The 21,695-nt window shown below is 41.0% G+C and overlaps 1 protein-coding gene and 1 pseudogene across 2 annotated transcripts in view; one reads left to right on the top strand and one right to left on the bottom strand.

Annotated features, from left to right (window-relative positions):
* The first annotated feature begins 2,618 nt into the window (after positions 1–2,618).
* TTC17 (tetratricopeptide repeat domain 17) overlaps positions 2,619–21,695 on the top strand; it is a 118,993-nt gene continuing 99,916 nt past the window's right edge. For both annotated transcript variants that reach the window (XM_044259116.1, XM_044259117.1), the window contains exon 1: positions 2,619–2,777. In XM_044259116.1, the coding sequence (XP_044115051.1) occupies positions 2,619–2,777 (159 nt within the window). The remainder of the gene's footprint in view (positions 2,778–21,695) is intronic.
* On the bottom strand, positions 11,444–12,212 carry LOC122912854 (annotated as a pseudogene).

Below are 21,695 nucleotides of genomic sequence, written 5' to 3' on the forward strand. Positions count from 1 at the left end.
ATTCTGCCAAGAATTTGAAAGAGGCCCCCAAACTCTGGAGAAAGCAAGCAGCCTTCTATCACCCATGTGAGACACTGAGAACACAGCCATGCCACGCCAGACTCTTGATCCATGAAAACAGTGAGATTGCAGGTATGTGTTAAGCTGCTAAATTTATGGTAATTTATTACACAACAACAGAAAACTAATACAGGATCTCCAAGGACACGGATTATCATCTAGAGAAAGCAGAGGCCTGTGGTACATTAAAGCTGCAGAAGCTATGATTCTGCCCTTTTATAGGTTAACTTATGAGTGTGAAAGAAATTGCTGATGGCCAAAATAGGTGATGTTGGGGCTGCTCTCAAATTCCTCACCATCCTTCAGCCATGCTCGGGCTCTAGAGTCAGGTAGATCTGAGTCCAAATCTGAGGTCTGCCACTTATTAGCTATATGATCTTGGCCAAATTACTTAACTAGTCTATGCCCGGTACGTCAGCAGAGATGACTATGGGAGTACTAGTGCCAGTATGTATTAAAACACTTAACAAATGTTAGACGATGATGACTGCCATTACTTAGCAACCTTTATACACCGGTAAAAGGACTGATGTCTACGCCTTAAAATAAAATGCTGAGAACAGGTAGACTCGTTTTCCACTTTTTCATTTCAAAATTGTGGAACACTTCCCATTGTCTGTGTTTAAACTTTTCGGTATGACATACAAGAACCCCTTACAACCTGACAGTTTTCACGTTTTTTTCATGTATTGCTTATTCTACTTGAATCAGCACCTTTGCTTGAAGCCTTTCACCTGGTCGGTTGCTCTCTCTCCTCTACACATGTGCCGTTACACACCTCCATTATCCTGTATTTCAATTGTTAACCTGCCAATATTCCACTGAAATGCACATTGCTCAGTGGCCAGATTTCCATACCTGCTGTCTAGCAGAGTACTAGGCAAAAAACTGGATAAGTCATACATTTTTAGCGAGATGAATGTTCATTACTTCAATCCTCTAAGAAAAGCAACTTTCAGGGACGCCTGGGTGGCTCAGTGGGTTAAGCCTCTGCCTTCGGCTCAGGTCATGATCTCAGGGTCCTGGGATCGAGTCCCGCATCGGGCTCTCTGCTCAGCAGGGAGCCTGCTTCCCTCTCTCTCTCTCTCTGCCTGCCTCTCCATCTACTTGTGATTTCTCTCTGTCAAATAAATAAATAAAATCTTTAAAAAAAAAAAAAAAGAAAAGCGACTTTCAAAGGGAACTTAAAAACCAGTGCTGTGGTCGTTGCTCCCGCAGTAGGAAGAAATGTTTAAACACTTGGCAATTATTTTTGTTTTCTGACAATATGCCAGTGTAGGAAGGCGGTCAGGCAAAATTCTCATCCTCCTCTTCCCAAAGAGAAAACCAAAAGCATAATGAACCTAAACACAAAATGACACACAAAGCCAGAAGGCTGCCGTGAAATACCTAAAACATTATCTTACTAGAAGCCAGGCTAGTCCCTTGGCCTACCTCCATGTTGGTTCACTAGAGAGAAGAGTTCTTAACGTACATACCTGGGACTCTTGCTGAAAGTCAGAATCTGGTGGGGTCGGGTAAAAGAGCCAAGAAGGTGCATTTCTAATAAACTGCCAGGTGATGCCAATGCTATGGGTCTCCTGATCTAGACCTCCAGCCTAGACCTGGGCTGCCCTGTAAGGTAGCCACTAGGCACATGCGGCTCTTAAGCCCTGAAATCCAGCCAGTCTGAATTTATTTTTTTTTTAAATTTTTTAAATTTTTAAAATATTTTATGTATTTGCAGAGAGAGAAAGCGAGAGAGGGAACACAAGCAGGGGGAGTGGGAGAGGAAGAAGCAGGCCTCCCGCCAAGCAGAGAGCCTGATGCGGGGGCTTACCCCCAGGTTTCTGGGATCATGACCCCGGGGAAAGGCAGACCCTTAACGACTGAGCCACCCAGGCGCACCTCTAGCCAGTCTCCATTTAGACGAGCTGGAAGCCGAAAGACTTAGTACTAAAAATACTCAGTCATTTGTACAGATTTTATATTGAACTAATACTGTGTTGGATACAATGGGTTAAATCAAACGCGTTATTTCGCTCTTTTAAAACACTTCTCCGTGGCTCGAGCCTCCCATCCTTCTACCGGACAGCGCGGCCCTAGACGGACAACGCGCCCAACTCTGAAGCCTCCACTGCTACGAGGCTTTAAGAACAAAAGAGACTCCATCTCTTCCCTTAAGTCTTTCGAAAGCATACCTTTTATTTCAAAACCATATGACACAACCAGAAATAAAAATGAAAACCAAGGTTTTATTAAATACATATCTATGTAAATATATACATAGAGTCCTCTCATTTCCGCTCAGGCTCCACCTAGAACACTCCTTTTATCTCCCTCTGGTTCCCACGCCACGAGATCGAACTGCCTACAGGAAAACAGTAACAAAAAAAAGCTGTCTCCGACCTGAAGCCAAACCCGGCTGTCCGCGCCGCCCAAACCGAGGCTCAGAAAGCCGGTCGTCAGCGGGCAGCGCCTCCGGGGCTCCACCTCCTCCAGCGCCGACCTCCTCAAGATGGCGGACGGCGGGGGCCGGCTTCCGCTTCCGGTGTGAGCAGTAGGGCCGGGGGGGCAAGATGGCGGCGGCAGTAGGGGTCCGCGGCCGGTGCGAGCTGCCGCCTTGCTCCGGCCCAGGCTGGCTCCTTAGCCTTTCCGCCTTGCTGAGTGTGGCGGCTCGAGGGGCCTTCGCCACCACGCACTGGGTCGTCACGGAGGACGGGAAGATCCAGCAGCAGGTAGCGGCCAGGGCGTCCCTCTCCGCCCGCGCCCGCCCTCGCCCCGGGGGATTCCCAGGTCCGGCCCCTGGCTGTTCGGCGCCGCGCGGTCCCGCCCCCAGGCTACCTTCCCACGGTCCCGGCGCTGCGGCCGGAGCGACCCCAGTACTCAGAGCTGGCGTCGCTCCTTCCCCATTTGTCCTCTGGCCCTCGCCTGAGCCTCCAGCAAGTTCTCAGCCTTCCACCCTTGAGGCAGCGTGCCGCGTGGGAAGTGTCGCCCGGCCGTGGGGCCGTGGGGGCGGGGGGGGGGCTCGGGCTCTGGGGACATTTTGTTGTGCTTGGGCTTTAGAAACCGCAGATTCATTATCCTTGCCTCCGTTCCTCTCGGGCCCACCACGCGTCACCAGCCCTCCCCGAAGAAGTAGAAAGCAGGTGGCAATGCCGTGGTGTGCGCGAGTCCCACGGCGGTGACAGCTTCGGCGCCCCTAGGCAGTGGGTCATCTAATGCTTCTTCCCCAGTCTCCTCTTCTATGTGCTGGAATTCGTATCGGGGTTTGGTGGTTTCAGCTTGTACCGTTACCCAGGTCAGCAGGGGCTCTTCAGAGGCAACACACACTTTCCTTCTTAAGGAATGCTTGAAGATGCCTCTGGTGGCGTTGCCTGCATCTTCTAGCTGTAACTGCCCTCGTTTCCCAGTGTACGTTGCATTGTTTCTTTACCTAGTTCCTGTGACCCAGCCCCGCAAGGAGGATACGCGATTTCCTGGATTCTTGTATGCCCGAACTAATTGCTCAGAGGAGAGATTGCTTTCCTTACATAACTTTATGATTGCCTACATTTTGTGAATGCTGCTGAGCCCGAAGCAGTACGTGTGTGTGCTCTGCTGTTGGTAAACTCAGTGACTTCCAACCCTTGGGAGCAATCCTGAAAAGTCCAGCAAACATTTAGGTAGTGAATTGTGTGCCCCATGCAGTTTAGCTCACTGATCTCAAATGTATGAATCATTATTGTGTGAAACTGTGGACCCTTGGGTTGTGTGTAATGAACGATGATAGGAACATAATGCAAGGTTTACTTTTGTATAAAGTGAAGTTCACCTGATGGCGAATTTTTACAAACTCCAGTATAATGAGTGAGTTAAACAGTTTAAAAATCGGCTTGTTGGTGAGTGGTTTTCACTGTGTGTGAGAAAAGAGATTGGCTTCTTATCGGATGGCATTTTCTATCTACCTTACTTTAGAAGAAATTTCCTCTTCGTGGCCATACCCTTTGAGGTTTAAAAGATAGATGCGCGTTTCAGAAACCCTAGAAAACCCTGCTGCTTCTTTCCTTAACAAAAGGTTAGAAATCTTCTGTGAGTCCTGGCTGCTTCCCCCACCCCCTTTCTTTTGTTTCCTGATGATAGTTTTCCCTGAGGCCCTCATGAAGGGATACATGGAATTAAGTCACTCTTGCTGCAATTTGGGGAGCCCTTCTCCTATTGGCTCTTCTGTAATATTGTTTTGGGCCACAGCTATTTATACACTATGACATTGACTTCTCCTTCCCATTTTGGTGTCCTGCCACTCAGCCGAGGAAGTAGCCCATCTAAAAAGTGAAAGCTGGTGGAATTGTATTATTTGCTGAACGTTGCAATGGGAAAGCAGAACCTGATTTGTTTGAAAAACAAAACCAAGCCAAAAACAAATTCTTTTTTTATTTTTTTCCCCCACACTGGATACTTACGTTTTACTGGTAACTTTCCTCAGAAAGGGAGAAATCTGAAAAATCTTTTGGAAGTCTGCCAAGTCACCCCTGCAGTAAGTATTTAGGCTTAAAGTTAGGAAAGAAAGATTTCTTTACTACAAGCTTTTAACGGTTAACTTTTTCAGTGAATTTTCTAGTACTTTGCTATGTAGCATTTACAATGTTAAGTTCAGAGAACCACAGAATTTTATATCAGAAGAAATAAAGTTGGTGTCTACAATGGAATAAGAGTCTGGGGGTGCCTGGATGGCTTAGTTGGTTAAGCAGGCCACTCTTGTTTTTGGCTCAGGTAATGATCTCTGAGCTTAGCATGAAGTCACTTGTTCCTCTCCCTCTGCCCACCCCACCCACCTCCCCCATGCCTGTGTGCTCACTCTCTCTCTCCCTCAAATAAATAAAACAAAAACAAAAATAAAACAAGAGGAGGCCAGGAAGGAAAGTTGGATTTATTCTGAGGGAAAAGCAAGATTTATAAAGAGTTGAATACATGATCAGCTTCTGAGTGCCACTGTGATAGTTGTGCATACATTACCCACGCTGCCCTTCCCAGCAATAATTTGAACTCAGGCAGGAGTTCAAATTATTCAGGCAGGATCCAAACCTCAGTTTTGATTGTGATTATCACATTTATATATGTCTATTAAAGAATTGAAAAATCCCTTTAGTATATGGATTTGGGTATACTGCAGATCTATTCAGATGTTCAGAATCAATTAATTAAAGGCTGTGTGTGTGTGTGTATATATATATATAGGAGATATATATGGTATATTGTATATATATAAATTATAACTGACATACCATATGCCTTGCTACTTGTTAATAATATCTGAATGAGAACAGAAGGTTGATTTTAGTTTTAAAGTGCTAATATTAGTGCCAACTAATATCAGGGAGAGGGCTAACGGCAAACTGAAATGACAATCTTAGAATATCAGAGTGGCAAATACCTTTGCCTGATATTTAAACCTGTCTAAATTAGATATAATAGATAATTGTTTTCCATAGTGAACTTGGAGAAGTACTTCTGAATTAAAAATCTGAATTGCCCAAAATACAGACTTACACAGGGATAGTTAACATCACTGTAAAGTTTTAAGTACATTAAGCAGTTCTTCCCAGGAGAAGAACTGGTTTGGCTTTATGCTTGGTTTTTCTATTTCAGGCCTTAGCGAATGATAAAGATAGGTACCCACAAGTTACGGACTGCAGGCTTGTGACCATGGAAATGTGTCAGAAGACCTAGATCTTTGAGGGGGGTTGAAATGGGGCTTCAGTCAGAGCAGGAAGCGGCCATTCCTCCAGGCAGCCTCCTCACTGTCAGAGCTGTGGTTGCTTCTGCCAGTAGCAAGCACTGAGCACTGGCCACGGCAGCTCAGGGAATTGTTCCTTTCCACAGTCCCTGCCTGAGCTGGAAAGCATGTTTTTAGGTTCCGTCTTTACTGAGCTGCCACTGAACTCCCCAGAGCATTGGCCAGGGAATCCTGGCGCTGGGATGTGAAGAGAATCTTCGAAGTTCCTGTCCCAACTAAGAAAAGGTGCTCCTCTTCAGCTTTATGCTTTTCTCCCAGCTTTGGGCTTTAGCATACCTCTGATCGCCTCATGCCCCCTGTGCCTTAAATAAAGCAATGATCCTTGGGGTCCATGGACCTAAGTACTGAGCCATTATAATCTGGATACTAGGAGGATCTGTGTGTGATCAGGTCAATGGATTAGGTGGTTGGCTTCATTGTGAAGAACAGGCTTTAAGATCAATTTTGTGGTTTTTTCGTTTCTCTTTTCTCTTTTTTTCTTCAGTACTAGTATGGCAACATTTATTTTCTGTTTTTACCAAAAAGTCCGGAGAGTCACTTGAGTGGAAGGTTGAATGAACTTTTGTGAATTAGCCTAAGAGGCTAACCATTATGTATCACTTCATTTCTGTGGAAAAAAAATGTTTCGTGTTCTAAATTAGCAGCTAACAGATGAATTCCTGAAATGTTCCAGTTTGTCTTGGACTTCTTGAATTCAAAAGTAGTACTTCTAGTCCTGGGTTCATTTCCTCTGGGTAGTCTGTCTCTTCCTTAGTGGAGGTCTAAAACTTGAAGTAAATAAAGAGTATAATTGTTATCAACTCTGTCATAACATAGTATTTATTTTCTTGGCTGCTGTTTCCCTCTTCTCTAATCTTAGAACCATAGAACTTTAGATTTGGAAACAATTCTTAAAAGGTATGTATAGTACAACTCAAAGGCGAGCAAGTCGCCCAAAGTCACACAAGCAAGTCGCCCAAAGTCACACAAGTAGTGAGTGGCAGTTAGTGATAGCAGTAAGTAAAACTCTGCGGTAGCCTGCAGGCAAGCACCTTGTACTCAGATTGAAATGCTTTCCCCCCTCTTTCGTAGTACCTACCAATGAAAGAAGAGAAAGAAAAGGAAAAGAGAAAATGGAAATAGTGAAGTAAAAGTCTTCTCTTGTCCAGTTTGCTTTACCTCTGCAGAATATTTTGTGATAACTTTTAAGTGGGGAGTGGGTTGGGGAGGGTCAGAAATAGGTGTGAATTTGGAGTTATTTAATCATTTTGCCTTCTCGCAAGCAAATGTGTTGAAAGTACAGATCCTTTTAACTGCTTAGAACAAATGAGTTTTCTAACAAAACCGATGCTCTGGAGCCTAGCAGCCTTGGCATAAAAGTGTTCGCTAGGCGGTTAGTTCAGCAACTGGGATTTGAGCAAGAGCTATCAGATTTAGTTGGACACACAGGCTAAATCATTATCTCTTGGTCTTTAATAGTTTATAAGTGGAGGAGTGGTTTAATTTGGGTCTGATATTAAGTAACTGCTTCATCTGGGAGAGGGCATCCAGATGACACTGTGAAGCTGACAGCTTTCTCTCAGTGCTTTTCAAAACTGAGCTTCTTGGGGCCCCTGGGTGGCTCAGTGGATTAAAGCCTCTGCCTTCAGCTTGGGTCGGGATCTCAGGGTCCTGGGATTGAGCCCCACATCGGGCTCGCTGCTCAGCGGCGAGCCTGCTTCCTCCTCTCTCTCTGCCTGCCTCTCTGCCTACTTGTGATCTCTGTCTGTCAAATAAATAAATAAAATCTTTTTTTAAAAAAGTTTATTAAAAAAAACAAAACTGAGCTTCTTTTTGTCATAAAGTGTTGTTTCTATGTTTATACACTTGAGGGATTTACTTGGTCCTGAGAGGTCATGGTGATTTAATCACTAAGTTGCTAAACCTATGCAGTTTGTCCTGGACATTGGCATCAAAACGATTATCATTCAATCCATTCTTTTCAGACTTCTCACTATTATCTTTTTTCTCATAAATCACCCAGGTGTTAACTTTGTTTATACTTATAGTAGTTAATAGAAGCTTGTAAGTATACAGAGGTAAATTATAACATTAAATGCTTTTTCCAGTTATTTATTGAACAAATATTTATTGACTGCTTATTTTTCACCAGCCCACTGTGCTTTGATGAATACGCACTTTTCCAGTGGCTACTGTGACATGAAATTCTCATTTTTCCTTGAGGGTGAGCAGAGCACAAGTCCTTCTTAACCTCCCCCCAACACCTTTTTTTTTTTTTTTTTTCTTTTCCCTGGCTCTTCTTCCTCCATTCATCTTCTAGATGCACAAAAATAATCTGGGGTCTTGCTTAAAATACAGATTCCCAGGCCACTAGAGCGTCTGATTCAGTAGGTTGGTGGTAAAGCCAAATTCTACGTTTTTATCAAACCCCTCGGGAGATTATGATACAGATGGGTCACAGATCATTCTGAGAAATTCAGTTTTATATACTGCTCTGCCTTCAACTTCTGTTCCAGCCTTCTGCTTTTACTGTTTACATATACCTGGGCAATCTCATCTTTTCTCAGAATTAAATTACCATGTATATGCAGAGAATAATTACATTTCTATAACTCAATTTTTTTCTCCAGGGTTATAGATTCAGGACTTCTATAAACTTTTAATTCCATGTGAATGTCCTCTAGATACTTAAACCTTAATATGACCAACTCTAAACTGGTTTTTACCCTACCTATATCATGTCATGCCGTTTTCCCAAATTGAATGGAAGAGCCCACCATTCCCCATCCGCCCATTTGCCCAAGTCAGAAATCTAGTTGTTTCCCTTATTCCTTACCAAGATCTTTCCATTTTACTTTCTAATTACATCTTCTTGCCATTGCCACACCGTCACTCTAATTCAGGCCACCTGATTCTTGCCACAGCTTCCTAATTGCTCTCCCTGCCCAGTTCTTGTCCTGCTTCCAATCTGTTCTCCTCAGTGCAGTTAGACTACTTTTATAAATTTGAATTACAGAAGCAGTGTGCGGCATTGTAAAAATAAGTGCTTAATGTTATGGGAGGACTTAAAGTTATAAAGCGAAGTCCCCCCACCTCTCCCCATTCTTACTCCCCAAGGAAAACTACCTTGAACAGTTAGTTCGGTGCATATCTCAGGATATGGTCCTTTAACAGTTCTTGTGATCTGGCTCTTCCTTCTCTTTAGCTTTATCTTTGCTCATTCTTGAGGGCCCACCCTCACCTCAGAATACACACATATACGCCTTACCTATATTTAACATAGCTAGTTAGTGTCACCATAGTCCGTGTCCCCAGATATGCTATGTTCTCACTTGCCTCTGGGCCTTTGCACATGTTCTTCCCCCGAAATGTCCCAACCTGACTAACTTATTACTTTTCACAACTTAAACATCACTTTCAGAGACGCTTCTAATGCCCAGGTTTGAATAAGTTGTTCTTTCTATGCACTTTCATGGTATCCTGTATTCCCTTAAAAAAGACATTTACCATGCCATATTGTTTCAATGTACTTATGTAAATGCCCTACTAGACTACTACATGCTCCATGAAGGGAGAGGCTATATCCATCTTCTCTGCACCTCCTGCATCATCCATGCTTAATACCTTAGGCTGCAGTAGTTATCTGTTGAATGGATGATACAGAGAAGTGTGGGAACAACTTCCTGCCGTTCAGGGATTTACCATTATGTGAATGAAGCGGTACAGTACTCGCTAATGTGATAGTCATCCTGGAGGCTAGCCTACAGGAGGCCTCAGACTCCTGGAAGATCTTTAAAGCTCCAAGTAACTCCTCATAAGTCAGCCATTAGACCTTCATTAAAGGTGCAGTATGCATGTGAGAAGAGCCATACTTTCAGGGATAGCTCTTGGACTAGCTAATGTGGTCAGATTGTGCATGCAACGGAAGTCATCTTTTGTCACTTATGATATATCTATAAGGTCGGCTTTATTGCTCAGGCATTGAAACATATGGAGAGGAGACAAGAGATAAGGGGGGGAAAAAAAAAAACCAAGAAGGAAAAAACCCCATCAGAAAAGGCAGAAGCAAGATGGACGAGAAATGGCAGCTGCATTGTTGAGGGGGGATTAGGATCAGCTGTGGGCTTCCGCAGTTGTTGCAAGTTCAGAAGCAGCATTGGTGGAAAGGAACAGAAGGCGCTCTGACAGTGAGAAATTAAGAGGGCTTGCCAGCAGGTCAGGTCAAAAATTAGAACAGCTTTGCACTCGAGAGTGTGGAGAGCGGGGTGAAGCCTTACCTTCATCTCAGTTAGACCCCATGGTGGCCAAAGCAAGGGGAATTCCTCTTTTAGGTTCCTCTTGACAGGAACCTCACGAGAGGTTGACAGCCAGGCACCTCACGAGAGTTGTTTGTGCTCATGGGCTCTCTTCCCTCTCTTTGTATAATCTCTTTTAAAGCCACCCCAGTCAGTCCTTCATCCGTAGATCCTCCGTGCGACTCTTGTCAAGACATCCCAGGGCGGGCCTTATTGCCAGATTCTGTGCTCTGCTCTCAGTTCTCTCTCTTAACCTCTTAGCTCCCCAACCAGCTCCTGTCCTCAGACCTTATTGAACTATTTTCTTCCATGGCTTCTGAGATATACACTCCCAGCTTTCTTCAGTATCCCTGGCCATGACTTTTCATTCTCTTCTGCTGAATTCCTCTTTCATGGTGAATCTTACATACTGTTGTGCTCACCAGGTACATACCTTTGATGATATGCTCAAAGAACTTGGAGATTGTGGCATTATTTAAATTATTGAATATTATATAAATAAACTGTCAAATACTTTATAGGTAAGTCATTTAACATTAATATAAACATGTCCATAGGAACATTTTTTAATAAATTTTTAATAAATCTGTACTGTCATGACAGTTTTACATAAGCTAAAGTACATATTTGTTTTCAATACCTACTATGAGAAATTTACACTGGACAGATTAGATTATGCTTTCCATATTTATTTAACTACTTAATGAGTATGACTTTTGAAAAGAACTCATTTATGTACTTTTTACTAACATCTTACTTAGTCCTCACTTACCAGTGAGGCACTTTTAAGTTAAAATCAGGGGACCGGCAAGAGAGAGTGCGCACGCGCGCTCTCTCTCTCTCTCATACACACACACACACACACACACACACACACCACATCCCCCCTCCCCCGTGCGCGCGCGCGCGCGCTCTCTCTCTCATACACACACACACACACACACACACACACACACACCCCCACACACACCCCTCCCCCTCCACCCAGCAGCCCTTTCTACCTTGAGTCTAATTGCTTGGTAGGGAGTTGAGATGGGTAGTCATCTTTAGTAAAACTCAAGAGAATGATACTTGCCAAACGTGGTCCAATGGAAGCAGGAGCGTTTTTATTTGGGGAAGCATTTGCTGAGAGCTTCTTGCGCGCGGTTATATTTGGCAGGCTTAGCTAGCTCATTAAATACATACTGGAATGCTTTCTGTGTTGGGTAGGTGGAATACAGCTGTGAGCGAGATACAGTCCCTGCCTTCACAGAGTTTGCATTTTATACAGTCACACATGGAAGCTGCCCTAATTTAGGGTAAAATAAACTTTTTTCCTGTTTTTATTTTTATTTGCATTTTTTCTATGCAGAATTTACTCCCAGGCCATAAGTTTTTATTTCTTCAGTTTCTTCTGGGATATTTTTTTCTTCTGTGCCACCTCCTCTTCTGTCTTAGGAACAGTTTGCTCTTTTGCAGTGAGGATCATCTCGGTGTGGCGGGGAGAGCTCATGTGTGGGTTAATCCGACCATGAGCCCTGTACTAGTTCTACGCTGCATCTTGGGGCCTTTTTCACTTGGATTTTCTCAGTGACCAGAGGATCTACATCTAAACCCTGAGGTTTAGCATTACTCTCTGCATTTTTAAGCATGTGCAGTAAAAATTCAGCACTCTTCTTGAGCCACTGACCCTGTGTGCAGCCCCAGTGTTTGGCCTGGGCACACCTACCATCTCCACCATTGTAGCACAGAATGGCACACATTGTTTCTGCGAAGTGACCTCTTACAGATACTTGGTGGCTTTTCGGATATGCATACCCTTGATGGCCTGGAGAGTTTTATGTGTGTTCTTAAAAGTGAACATGGGGCCGCCTGGGTGGCTCAGTCAGTTAAGCAGCTGCCTTCGGCTCCCGTCATTATCCCAGGCTTCTGGGATCAAGCCCCATGTCGGGCTCGCTGCTCAGCGGGAAGCCCGCTTCTCTCTCTCCCAATCCCCCTGCTTATGTTCCCTCTCTTGCTGTGCCTCTCTCGGTCAAATAAATAAATAATCTTTAAAAAAAAAAAAAAAAGTGAACATGAAGATTTGAACCTCTTGATTTGCATGATTTTGTAGGGTTTTCTGAGTCAAGTAAATAGCAAACCATTTTCAGAGGCCACGTCAGGCCGCTTAGGGGAAGAGAACAGGTAACTTTTATAGGAATAAAATTTTATGTCTATTTCACTGAACACTTTACTAAGTGTTTTCATATTCATATCTCATTGTCCTATAGACTCAGTATGATGTGGATATTGACCTATTAAATACAGAAATTTAGGCTAAGTATGGTTAAACTCCTTGCCCAAGGCCATGAAGGTAGGAAATGGCAATGTGTAAACTTAAGTTCAGATCCCATTCTAAGCTCTGTTCTCTGTACTGCTAAGCATTACTACTAGTATAAAGAAAAATATTTCTATAGTTTTATCTATAAGACACTGATTTTTTTTTAATTTTATAGTTGAATTTAAAACTAAAATATGTGATCATAGTTCAAAACATTTTTTTCAAGCTACTGATGATGTAAAATGAAAAGTGAAAGTTTCATAACCACTCACAGTCCTTCTTCCTGGAAGTAATCACATAATTACTGGTGTATTCTTCCAAAGAAGTTCCCATGCATTTGCAAATCCTCATATAGATTAAAAAAAATTTTTTTTTTTTTTAAGATTTTATTTATTTGAGAGAGTGTATACACAAGCAGTGGAAGCTGCAGAGGGTGAGGGAGAAGCAGGCTCCCTGCCAAGCAGGGAACCCAGTGCAGGGTTCTATCCCAGGACCCCATGATCATGACCTAAGCCGAAGGCAGTTGCTTAACCAATTTAGCCACCCAGGCGACCCCTCATACAGATTTTTTAAAAACCACAACTGGGAACATTTTGTCTCATGACTAGTTTTTATTTACTTAATAAGAGGTAAACGTCTATCAGAAATGAAAAGCTACTCTCTTTACCCTTAAAAATACATAGTATTTGGTTGTATGGCTGTTCTATAATTTATTTAACCAGTTCCCTAATGATAGCCATTTAGATGGTTTCCAGGCTTTTCCCATCAAACAATATTGCCGTGAGTGAACGTGCTCATTCATAGGTCTCTGTGTCCTTCTGTGAGCATATTTGTAAGATGAATCCTTTGAGATGGAATTTCCTGGTTTGAGGAATGCATATTTAATTTTCTTAGATATCGCTGAATCCTCCTTTTAAAGGACTGCATCAGGAGTGTTTGAAAATGCCCAACAGTGTTTGGGCTATGTCAGATCTTTGTTTATATAATCTGATTCTAGTGAAAGACCCCTTATCCCATGCATTGCCCTAGTGAAACAGCGTGTGCCCATCTGTGGAAGTATGAACAAAAAGGAACCCTCAGTTTGGTTTGGTTATCTTCATAGAAAATTGAACCTTTGTCATTAATACTTAGTTCCCACTTGTTGGGATTGCAGTAAAAGAAATTAGTCAAGCTGACCTCCCCATGTTAATACTACTGTTTGATGAGTAATCAAGTTGACCTTTATTCAGTAGTGTCTTACAGCAATGATTCCTAGCATGAATAGCAAAGTGATTTCCTGACTTTTGAGTTTGCCGTCACCTGGGTAATGATAAAATTAAGGTTTAATTTCTGGCACTCATTTTAGTGTCCCTTTCCCAATATTTGATTAAGAAATCTTAGTTTGGCTGCCATAACAAAATCCCATAAGCTGAGTGACTTAAGCAACAGAAGTTTATTTTCTTACAGTTTTGGAGTCCAGAAGTCCAAGATCAGAGGGCCAGAGTGATCAGGTTCTGGTGAGACTTCTCTTTCTGACTTGCAGACCAGCTGCATTCTTGCTGTGTTCTCATATGGCAGCTAGAAAGCTCTAGCTCCTCTTATAAGGGCACCGATCTTATCATAAGGCCTAACCTCATGACCTCATCTAAACCAAATTACCTTCAAAAGGTCTAGTCTCCAATTACTGTCACATTGGAGGTTACAGCTTCAACATATGATTTTGAGGAGACACAGTTCAATCCATAGTATCCATCTAAGAATTTGCAAGCTCACACATGTTTTATTTGTCATATTAAGATTGGCATTAAGCCAGAACTTAGTGGGTGCTTGTATTAATTTTCTATTTGCTGCTGTTAAAAATTACCACAGAGTTAGTGGCTTAAAACAACACAAATCTATCATCTTACAGTTCTGTAGGTTAGAAGTCCAACCCATGTTTCCTTGGGCTAAAATCAAGGGGACAGGGGTGTCTGGGTGGCTCAGTGGGTTGGAGCCTCTGCTTTCGGCTCAGGTCATGATCTCAGGCTCCTGGGATCAGGCCCCTCATGGTGGGGGTGGGGGGGCGGGGGGGTCTCTGCTTAGCAGGGAGCCTGTTCCTCCTCTCTCTCTGCCTGCTTGTCTGCCTACTTGTGATCTCCTTCTGTCAAATAAATAAAATATTTAAAGAAAAAACAAAAACAAAACAAACAAAAATAAAATAAAATCAAGGGGACAGTATGCTGCATGTCTTTCAGGAGGTTCTAGGGGAGTGTCCATTTCCTTACCTTTTCTAGTTTCCAGAAACCACCCACATTCCTTGGCTCTTGGCCCCCTTCTTTGAACTTTCTTCCTTATCCACATCTCTCTTTCACCTTCCTTTTTCACTTTTAAGGACCCTGGTGATTACATTGTGCCCACCTGAATAATCAGGTTATACTCTCTGTCTTAATTAAAGTAATCTGAATAGCAACCTTAACTCTATCTGCTACTTTAACTTCTGCCATGCATCCTAACTAGCCCCAGGTTCTGGGATTAGGACAGGGACATCTTTGGTGGGCCCTTATTCTGTGTTTGATAAGCTTTGGCTGCTTAAATGAGAGTCACTTCTGAGTTCAATATAACTGCAGTGACAGCTCTAACTGCAGTGACATTTTTCTGTATACGTTTACAAGAATATCATAAATACACAAATGAGAAGTATCTGTGACTCTTGAGTCCTGATCCAGCATTTCATTTTCTTTCCTTGTAAAGTTGTGAATTGTCTACTTGCTTCATTTTGTTATTTGTATGTTTTCTGGTGACACAAATCGAAACATGTAGACTGGTAGCACTTTTTAAAAGAAGTTGATCATTTGTTGTTCATGTTGAAATGGTTATTAACTTGCTTTCTGTTAGGACATGGTGATTGTGTGATATGAATGTTCTCATAAAATTGGCTGCAACAGGGACGCCTGGGTGGGTCAGTTGGTTTAGTGTCCTTGGTTTTGGCTCAGGTAATGATCTCAGGGTGGTGAGATTGAGCCTCAGGTTAGGCTCCATGCTCAGCATGGAATCTGGTTGAGATTCCCTCTCTTCTCTCTCCCACTTGTGCTCATTCGCTTGCTTTCTCTCTCTCTCCCTCCTTCCCTCTAAGTAAATAAATAGTGTTTAAAAAATCGTCTGCAACACTGTACATGGTCCAATCTAGATTATAGCTATATAATATACTTCAAATACCTAGGCTGTTTTAAGTGCACTTAAGCATTTATAACTTTGTCTTCCAAGAACTGTGAAAATGAGAAGGTAAAATCTGAGGGTAAAACTTCAGAAAGTAGAGATATAAGGCTGTAAAAATTCATGTGCTGGTCAAGATTCAGTATTTTTGTTTCGTTAAAGTTTATATTAGTTTCGATAACCTGATTTCTGATGCAAAATTGAGGCGTGTTCTAAAATTTTTTTATTAAAATTCCATATTGGACAAGTACCTAATGGCAAAAAAAGTCATCTTTAACAAAAATATTTCCCAATCCTGACAGTTCATAATGATAGTGTTTTATTGATCTGATAGTATACCTAGTAAAATATCTGCTCCTGTATTAAAGTTTTGAAAATCATAGCCAGGAACCCATGTAAGTCCCTCTCAAGAGGCGAGGCTAGACTTGTATTGCGTTTGTGAGCTTGCGCTTCTCTAAACCTGGAGGAGGTTTGCAGGTCTGTGATGGTTAGACTTGGATCCTGAAGAAAAAATTGCATGACAAGTCAGGCAACAGACTTTTGTCTCCCTCATTCCATCCCTCTAAACTCATCTTGCTTGCCCCTGTATTCACCTGACAGGGGTCATAAAGGTGAGGGTTCTTCGGGCCGTCATTTGAAAATGGTAGTGAACTAGATTTGAAATAAGGATAAAAGTCTGAGGAGAGTAAGGTAAGGAACAAGGAAATACAAAAGATGTTAACTTTTTGAAGTGTTTTGGTTGTCCCCACGTATGCAAGAGAAACTTTTTCTCTATGAATGTAAAAGGAAAAGCTACAAGACTATTGCTCAGAACTAAGCTTATGTGTCACTACAGCTGTTTTCTCTTTAAAATACATGTTGCATAGCACTCTAAAAGTTCATTTTAACAAGATGCGTAGATACCAGTTAAAAAAGGAAGAAATAGGTGTTTGTTTTAGAAGAAGTCAGAAACAAGATAATCATCTAGAGTCCCACCATCTAGAAAATAGCAGTTGTAAAATTGTGATGTAAACTATCAGATGGATTTAAAGTGAGGCAATGAGGAAGCTTTTTTTTTTTTTGTAAGTACACAAAAGAAGAAATACGTGTGGCCACCAAAGAGATTAAAATGTATTCACCCTTTCCCTGTGTTCTTCAGAGTGTGTAGAACCTCAATGACTGTTGTTAGCAATTTAAGTTGATTCAGGTATTCTGGAGAAAAGCTGGCGAAAAATAGAAATTTAAAAGTGCAGTCCTTTTGACCTAGCAATTCTATTTTTAGGAAGAATATAATTAGGCAGCAATCAAAAAATTAATAAGTACTCAGTATTGTTAAAAAGGGAGAATAACTCAAATTTTAATTAATAGGAAGCTGGATAAATTAATATAATATTAACTAAATAGGATGATGTAGATCTATATTCCTGAGGAAGAAATCTGATAAATTTTAGGAAAGAGTGGAGAAGGGAAGGATACAATATAGTAAATATGAACTTGTTTTTGTAAAAATACTCATCTACATAGCCGTATATGTGTATGTGCACACACGCACATGCGTGCAGACACAGGCGCACAAGCCTGAAAAGTGATCCTAATATAGTTACCTGACAGCATGTATCTTGAAAGGTGACCTTTTAAGTAATTTTAATTTTCTTCTTTATATTATCCATAATGTGTTTGTTTTTACAGTAACATACATATTTAGCTTATGATCAGAAGAGATTTTTTTTTTAATTGAACTTTGTTAGAATTAAGTGGCATAAGGACTGGGAGACTAATTTTGCCCATGATACAATGAGCGGCCTAATTGCTCAGAAATAAATAGCCACTGCTAATTGGAACCTTAGTTTAATTTGACAAATTGACAGTTTGAAAAGAAGCTTTTAGCTGCAGCTTTGGAGAGTCCCCACCTAGAGTGAGTACAAATTTATCCAGGCTAATTGGAAGAATGATCGTTTCATTCATTCGAACACTGGATTACTTCAGCGGTGCATGAGACTTGTAAAAATGTGATGCGTTTATGGTAGTGTTAAGTGTTTTATGAGGGTAAGATATGAAGAGTCTAAGGAACTTCGGAAGTCATCGTGCTGGGTCCCCCCAAGTTTATAGATGAGGAAATGGAAGCCCGTGCAGGGAAGGTGATTTGCTTTAGGTCATACAGCTAGTCATAGACCTGTCAGGGACTTATTTTGTCATGATTCCTGGAGGCCTAACCACTTTACCTCCTTTACAGATGGTCAGTCATCACTGAATGATAATGCTGACAGAGATGGATTCTCTAAAAGAAGGGACATCAGATAACTTCATCAAGTAATGAACAGTGTATTAGGTGTCTGACATATACCTGAAAGCCTATGAAGTATTTAAAGTAGAAAGGGGAATTAAAAAAAAAATTTTTGGAGAGACAGACATATAATAATTAAACAATGTAATAAACACTATTAGAGCAGCATATAGGTACGTCTGGATGGCTCAGGGGGTTAAGCCCCTGCCTTCAGCTCAGGTCATGATCTCAAGGTCCTGGGATCAGAGCCTACATTGGGCTCTCTGCTCGGTGGGGAGCCTGCTTCCCCCTCTCTCTCTGCCTACTTGTGATCTCTCTCTCTATATCAAATAAATAAATAAAATCTTAAAAAAAAAAAAAAAAGCAGCAGCATGTAAAGAGTACCATGGTAGCTCGAGAGAAGGATGGGTTCACAAAAGAAATGTCATTTGAGCCCAGTCATTTGGCCTTCACCAAAAGCATAAGGATAGAAGTATGTTCCGAGTAGGAGACTTAGCATGTGCAAAGGGACAGGAAGTCTGAAAAGAGCCACAAGAGTAAAAGGATACCCTAGACAGAGGGCCTAAGAAAAGTCAGCACATGTTTAGAAAGAGCAGCAAGACTTCTGTATTGAAAATTTTTATTGGAATCTTTGAACAAATTCTAAGTGCTACAGTTTGATCCAGGACTAAAACAGTATAACCATGATAGGTTTGTTCTCTGTCTTCATTTCTGTTTCTTTAACCCCATTCTTAGGCGCCTGTGAATACAAGATGACTAGTCCCCATAACTCAAACAAAAGTTCTAGATTATAGTCTCTTTAGTACCAACTGACTACTTGGGTGATGTCCTTTCTCAGAGATCATCACCATGACCAAGGGGAAGGAATCCACTGATTTGGGCTTCCCATGTGGGGAAGGATGCTTCCAGCCAAGCAAAGCAGGTGTTTTTGCCACAAGAAGGGATCTGCAGATACTAGAGAGCAAACACTATAAATCCCCACTAAGTGGGATCACTTAAGGTAGAGGTAGAATCTTCAAAGCAATGAAGATTTTATGTTTTCCATCATACTATCTCAATAAATCTAAAATTCTGAATAAAAGATTTAAAGTATTTCTAGTTTCTAATTAAGGGGAATTTTTTAAAAATGTGTACAGCATGATACAAGACTACAGTAATGCTACTCTCACGTACTCATTTGAATACCATCAAGAAGTAAGAGGTAAGAATATTTAGCATATGTGAAGAATTAAGTTGCACATGAGAGCTGGAGTTAATGTTATAATGGAAATGGTCAATTTCTTGTCATAAAGAACCACTGGAAAGTGATAGACTCACTCATGCTCTTGTAGAACTCAAAAATGTTTAAATACATAGACTAGGTTATTTTAAGTTTAAATTGTTCACCCTTTATTTGATTTGGCAGTGAAGTAATTATCCTTATACAGTGATATTTCCCTCTGTTACCGTGTGAAGTTGCTGAATTCACAGAAGTAGGGCTCCAGAAGAGAAATGTAGGTATTAACGATAGAGACAGCAGCAAATTTTGAAATAGATGAAAACGAACTTGATATGAGTAAAATATTTACCGCTATTATATATAATTGGACACATGTACTTAAATAATGTATTCAAAGGAGAATGAAACTGAATTGAGAACTCTTAGAGAAGGAATCATTCTATACAATACATATAATATAGCTAATTTCCAAATATTTGGTCAATTTTTCCCTGTAGTATAAGCTTTGCTTTAAAATATATTTCATATTTTTGGGGCGCCTGGGTGGCTCAGTGTTAAGCGTCTGCCTTCAGCTCAGGTCATGGTCCCAGGATCTCAGGTGTCATGGTCCCAGGATCGAGCCCCACATCAGGCTCTCTGCTCTGCTGGAAAGCCTGTTTCTCCCACTTCCCCTGCTTGTGATCCCTCTCTTGCTGTCTCTCTCTATATCAAATAAATAAATAAAAATCTTTAAAATAATATTTTATATTTTTTCACCATCTTAAGTAGGACAGATTGAAAATTATTCCTTTTATTTTATGATTCAGGTCATTACAAGCATCATTTATTATGCTGTGAAGTAACAGAAGTTTGTAGGGTGCTTGTCCCTTGTGAAAAAGCCCTAAGGTATCTTGAGGTCTTATGTATCCATCATGTCCTTTTTAACCTACCTCTCTAATTCCTGTCACTTTTTGCTCCTGGGCTGATAGTAGCCTCTTCTAAATGCTAAAGATTTTGAAGGCTTTCACGTTGTATATAAAATTGGAGTACATAGGCTTCAAATATTGACATAGTGGGCCTGGTTTGTAGAGGCTTAATAAACCTTTATTGATTGAATGGATGTTGTAGTCTTTACAGGCATTACTCTCTTTTGTAACTTAAGGAGGGGAGGAATTCAAAAGGAGAGAAATTCAAGTCAATTGGCATTTGCCAAAGATAATTATAGTCTTAAATTTTAAGAACTTGAGGTTACCTCAAATATATATGTCAGGCTATAAATCTGCAACCAACCGTTATCTGGCAAAGATCCATGCTATTTGCTGCCATGTCAAAAAGAGAAGCACAGCTGTCAGTGAACTCACTTCGTTCCTTCCACTAATAATTTTATCTTTATACCTCTTCTAGCTCTTGTATATTTGTTGAACATAAAGCTTTAAGGGAATGAAAAGTACTTCCTCACAACTGAATGTTGTTCAATCCCATGCTATTCAAATATGGTAAAGCCCTGATTAGCTAGTATCCTTTTAATCTAAAACTAAGAATGTGCTTTCAGTATTTCTTCAGTGTAAATCTTCATTTATCGCATTGTTTCATTCCTCTTGCAATTCTCCAAATATCAGGTAAATGGATTGCTTAGGTATATTGGAATTGGAATGTCATACTCCAACATTCCTTCCCCACCTCCTATTTTATTTTTTTATAAAATCCTCATTTAAAAATCCTTATGGAGTCATGTACTAAATAGCTACCTCTTGAAGTTCTGGACAGAGTAGCAAAGTAAGCAGACTTTCTTTGGCCTCCTTATGAAAAATTCTTTAGCACCCTGACCACTGGCTGTAGCTTTTACATTTTCTTCTATAAAAATTATGGAAAAAAAAAAACTATGGTGTGCTGTAATTTATTACACTGTAAAAAAAGGATCAGTGGGCTTTGGAGTTGAATCTGTTCAGATTCAATTCATTATAGTAGCTTTCCCTCCCTACGTGCATTTGACTGTTGGGCATATGTTCAAATACTATGAAAAGACAAGTGAAATTCTCTGTTCTCTATTGAGATAAACATAGCATTTTGCTTGTAGGCTTTTGCTAGCTTTGATTGTTTAGACGAGATTTACAGCTCAGGTTGTCGAGTATTATAGGCCTTGCTATATTGTATTTTTAGTGCCTTTTAAATTCAGAGTCCAATTTTGATATAGATTCCAATATAGTGGAAAGGCCAGGGGGAGCAATGAAGGGATCTCATCTTAAAAGCAAGACCATGGGCTATGATAATTATCACAATGATACAGTAATATTTATGTAGTCCAGATCATTACAATGGAAGTATGGAAGTTACTCTGGACTAGCATCTCTTTTTCCTCTGGGTCTCTGAGATGGTAGGATAAGCAAAGGCAGATGAATTTTCTCTGTAGTCACCTAACATTGTGCAATATAATGCATATTATTAAAGTAGTCATTCAACTTTATTTCATATTGTTATTATTCCCACTTTTTAAAATCTTTTTTTTAATAGACTCTTGTATCACCAACATCTATGCAAGCCTATCTTCTGCACTTAAAAAGCTAGCTGTAGGGTCACCTGTGTGGCTCATGGTCATGATCTCAGGCTTCTGAGATTGAGCCCTGGGTCAGGCTCTGTGATTAGCACAGAATCTGCTGGAGATTCTCTCTCTCTGC

The sequence above is a fragment of the Neovison vison genome, chromosome 7, assembly GCF_020171115.1.
Source record: "Neovison vison isolate M4711 chromosome 7, ASM_NN_V1, whole genome shotgun sequence".
In the NCBI taxonomy this organism is placed as follows: Eukaryota; Metazoa; Chordata; class Mammalia; order Carnivora; family Mustelidae; genus Neogale; species Neogale vison.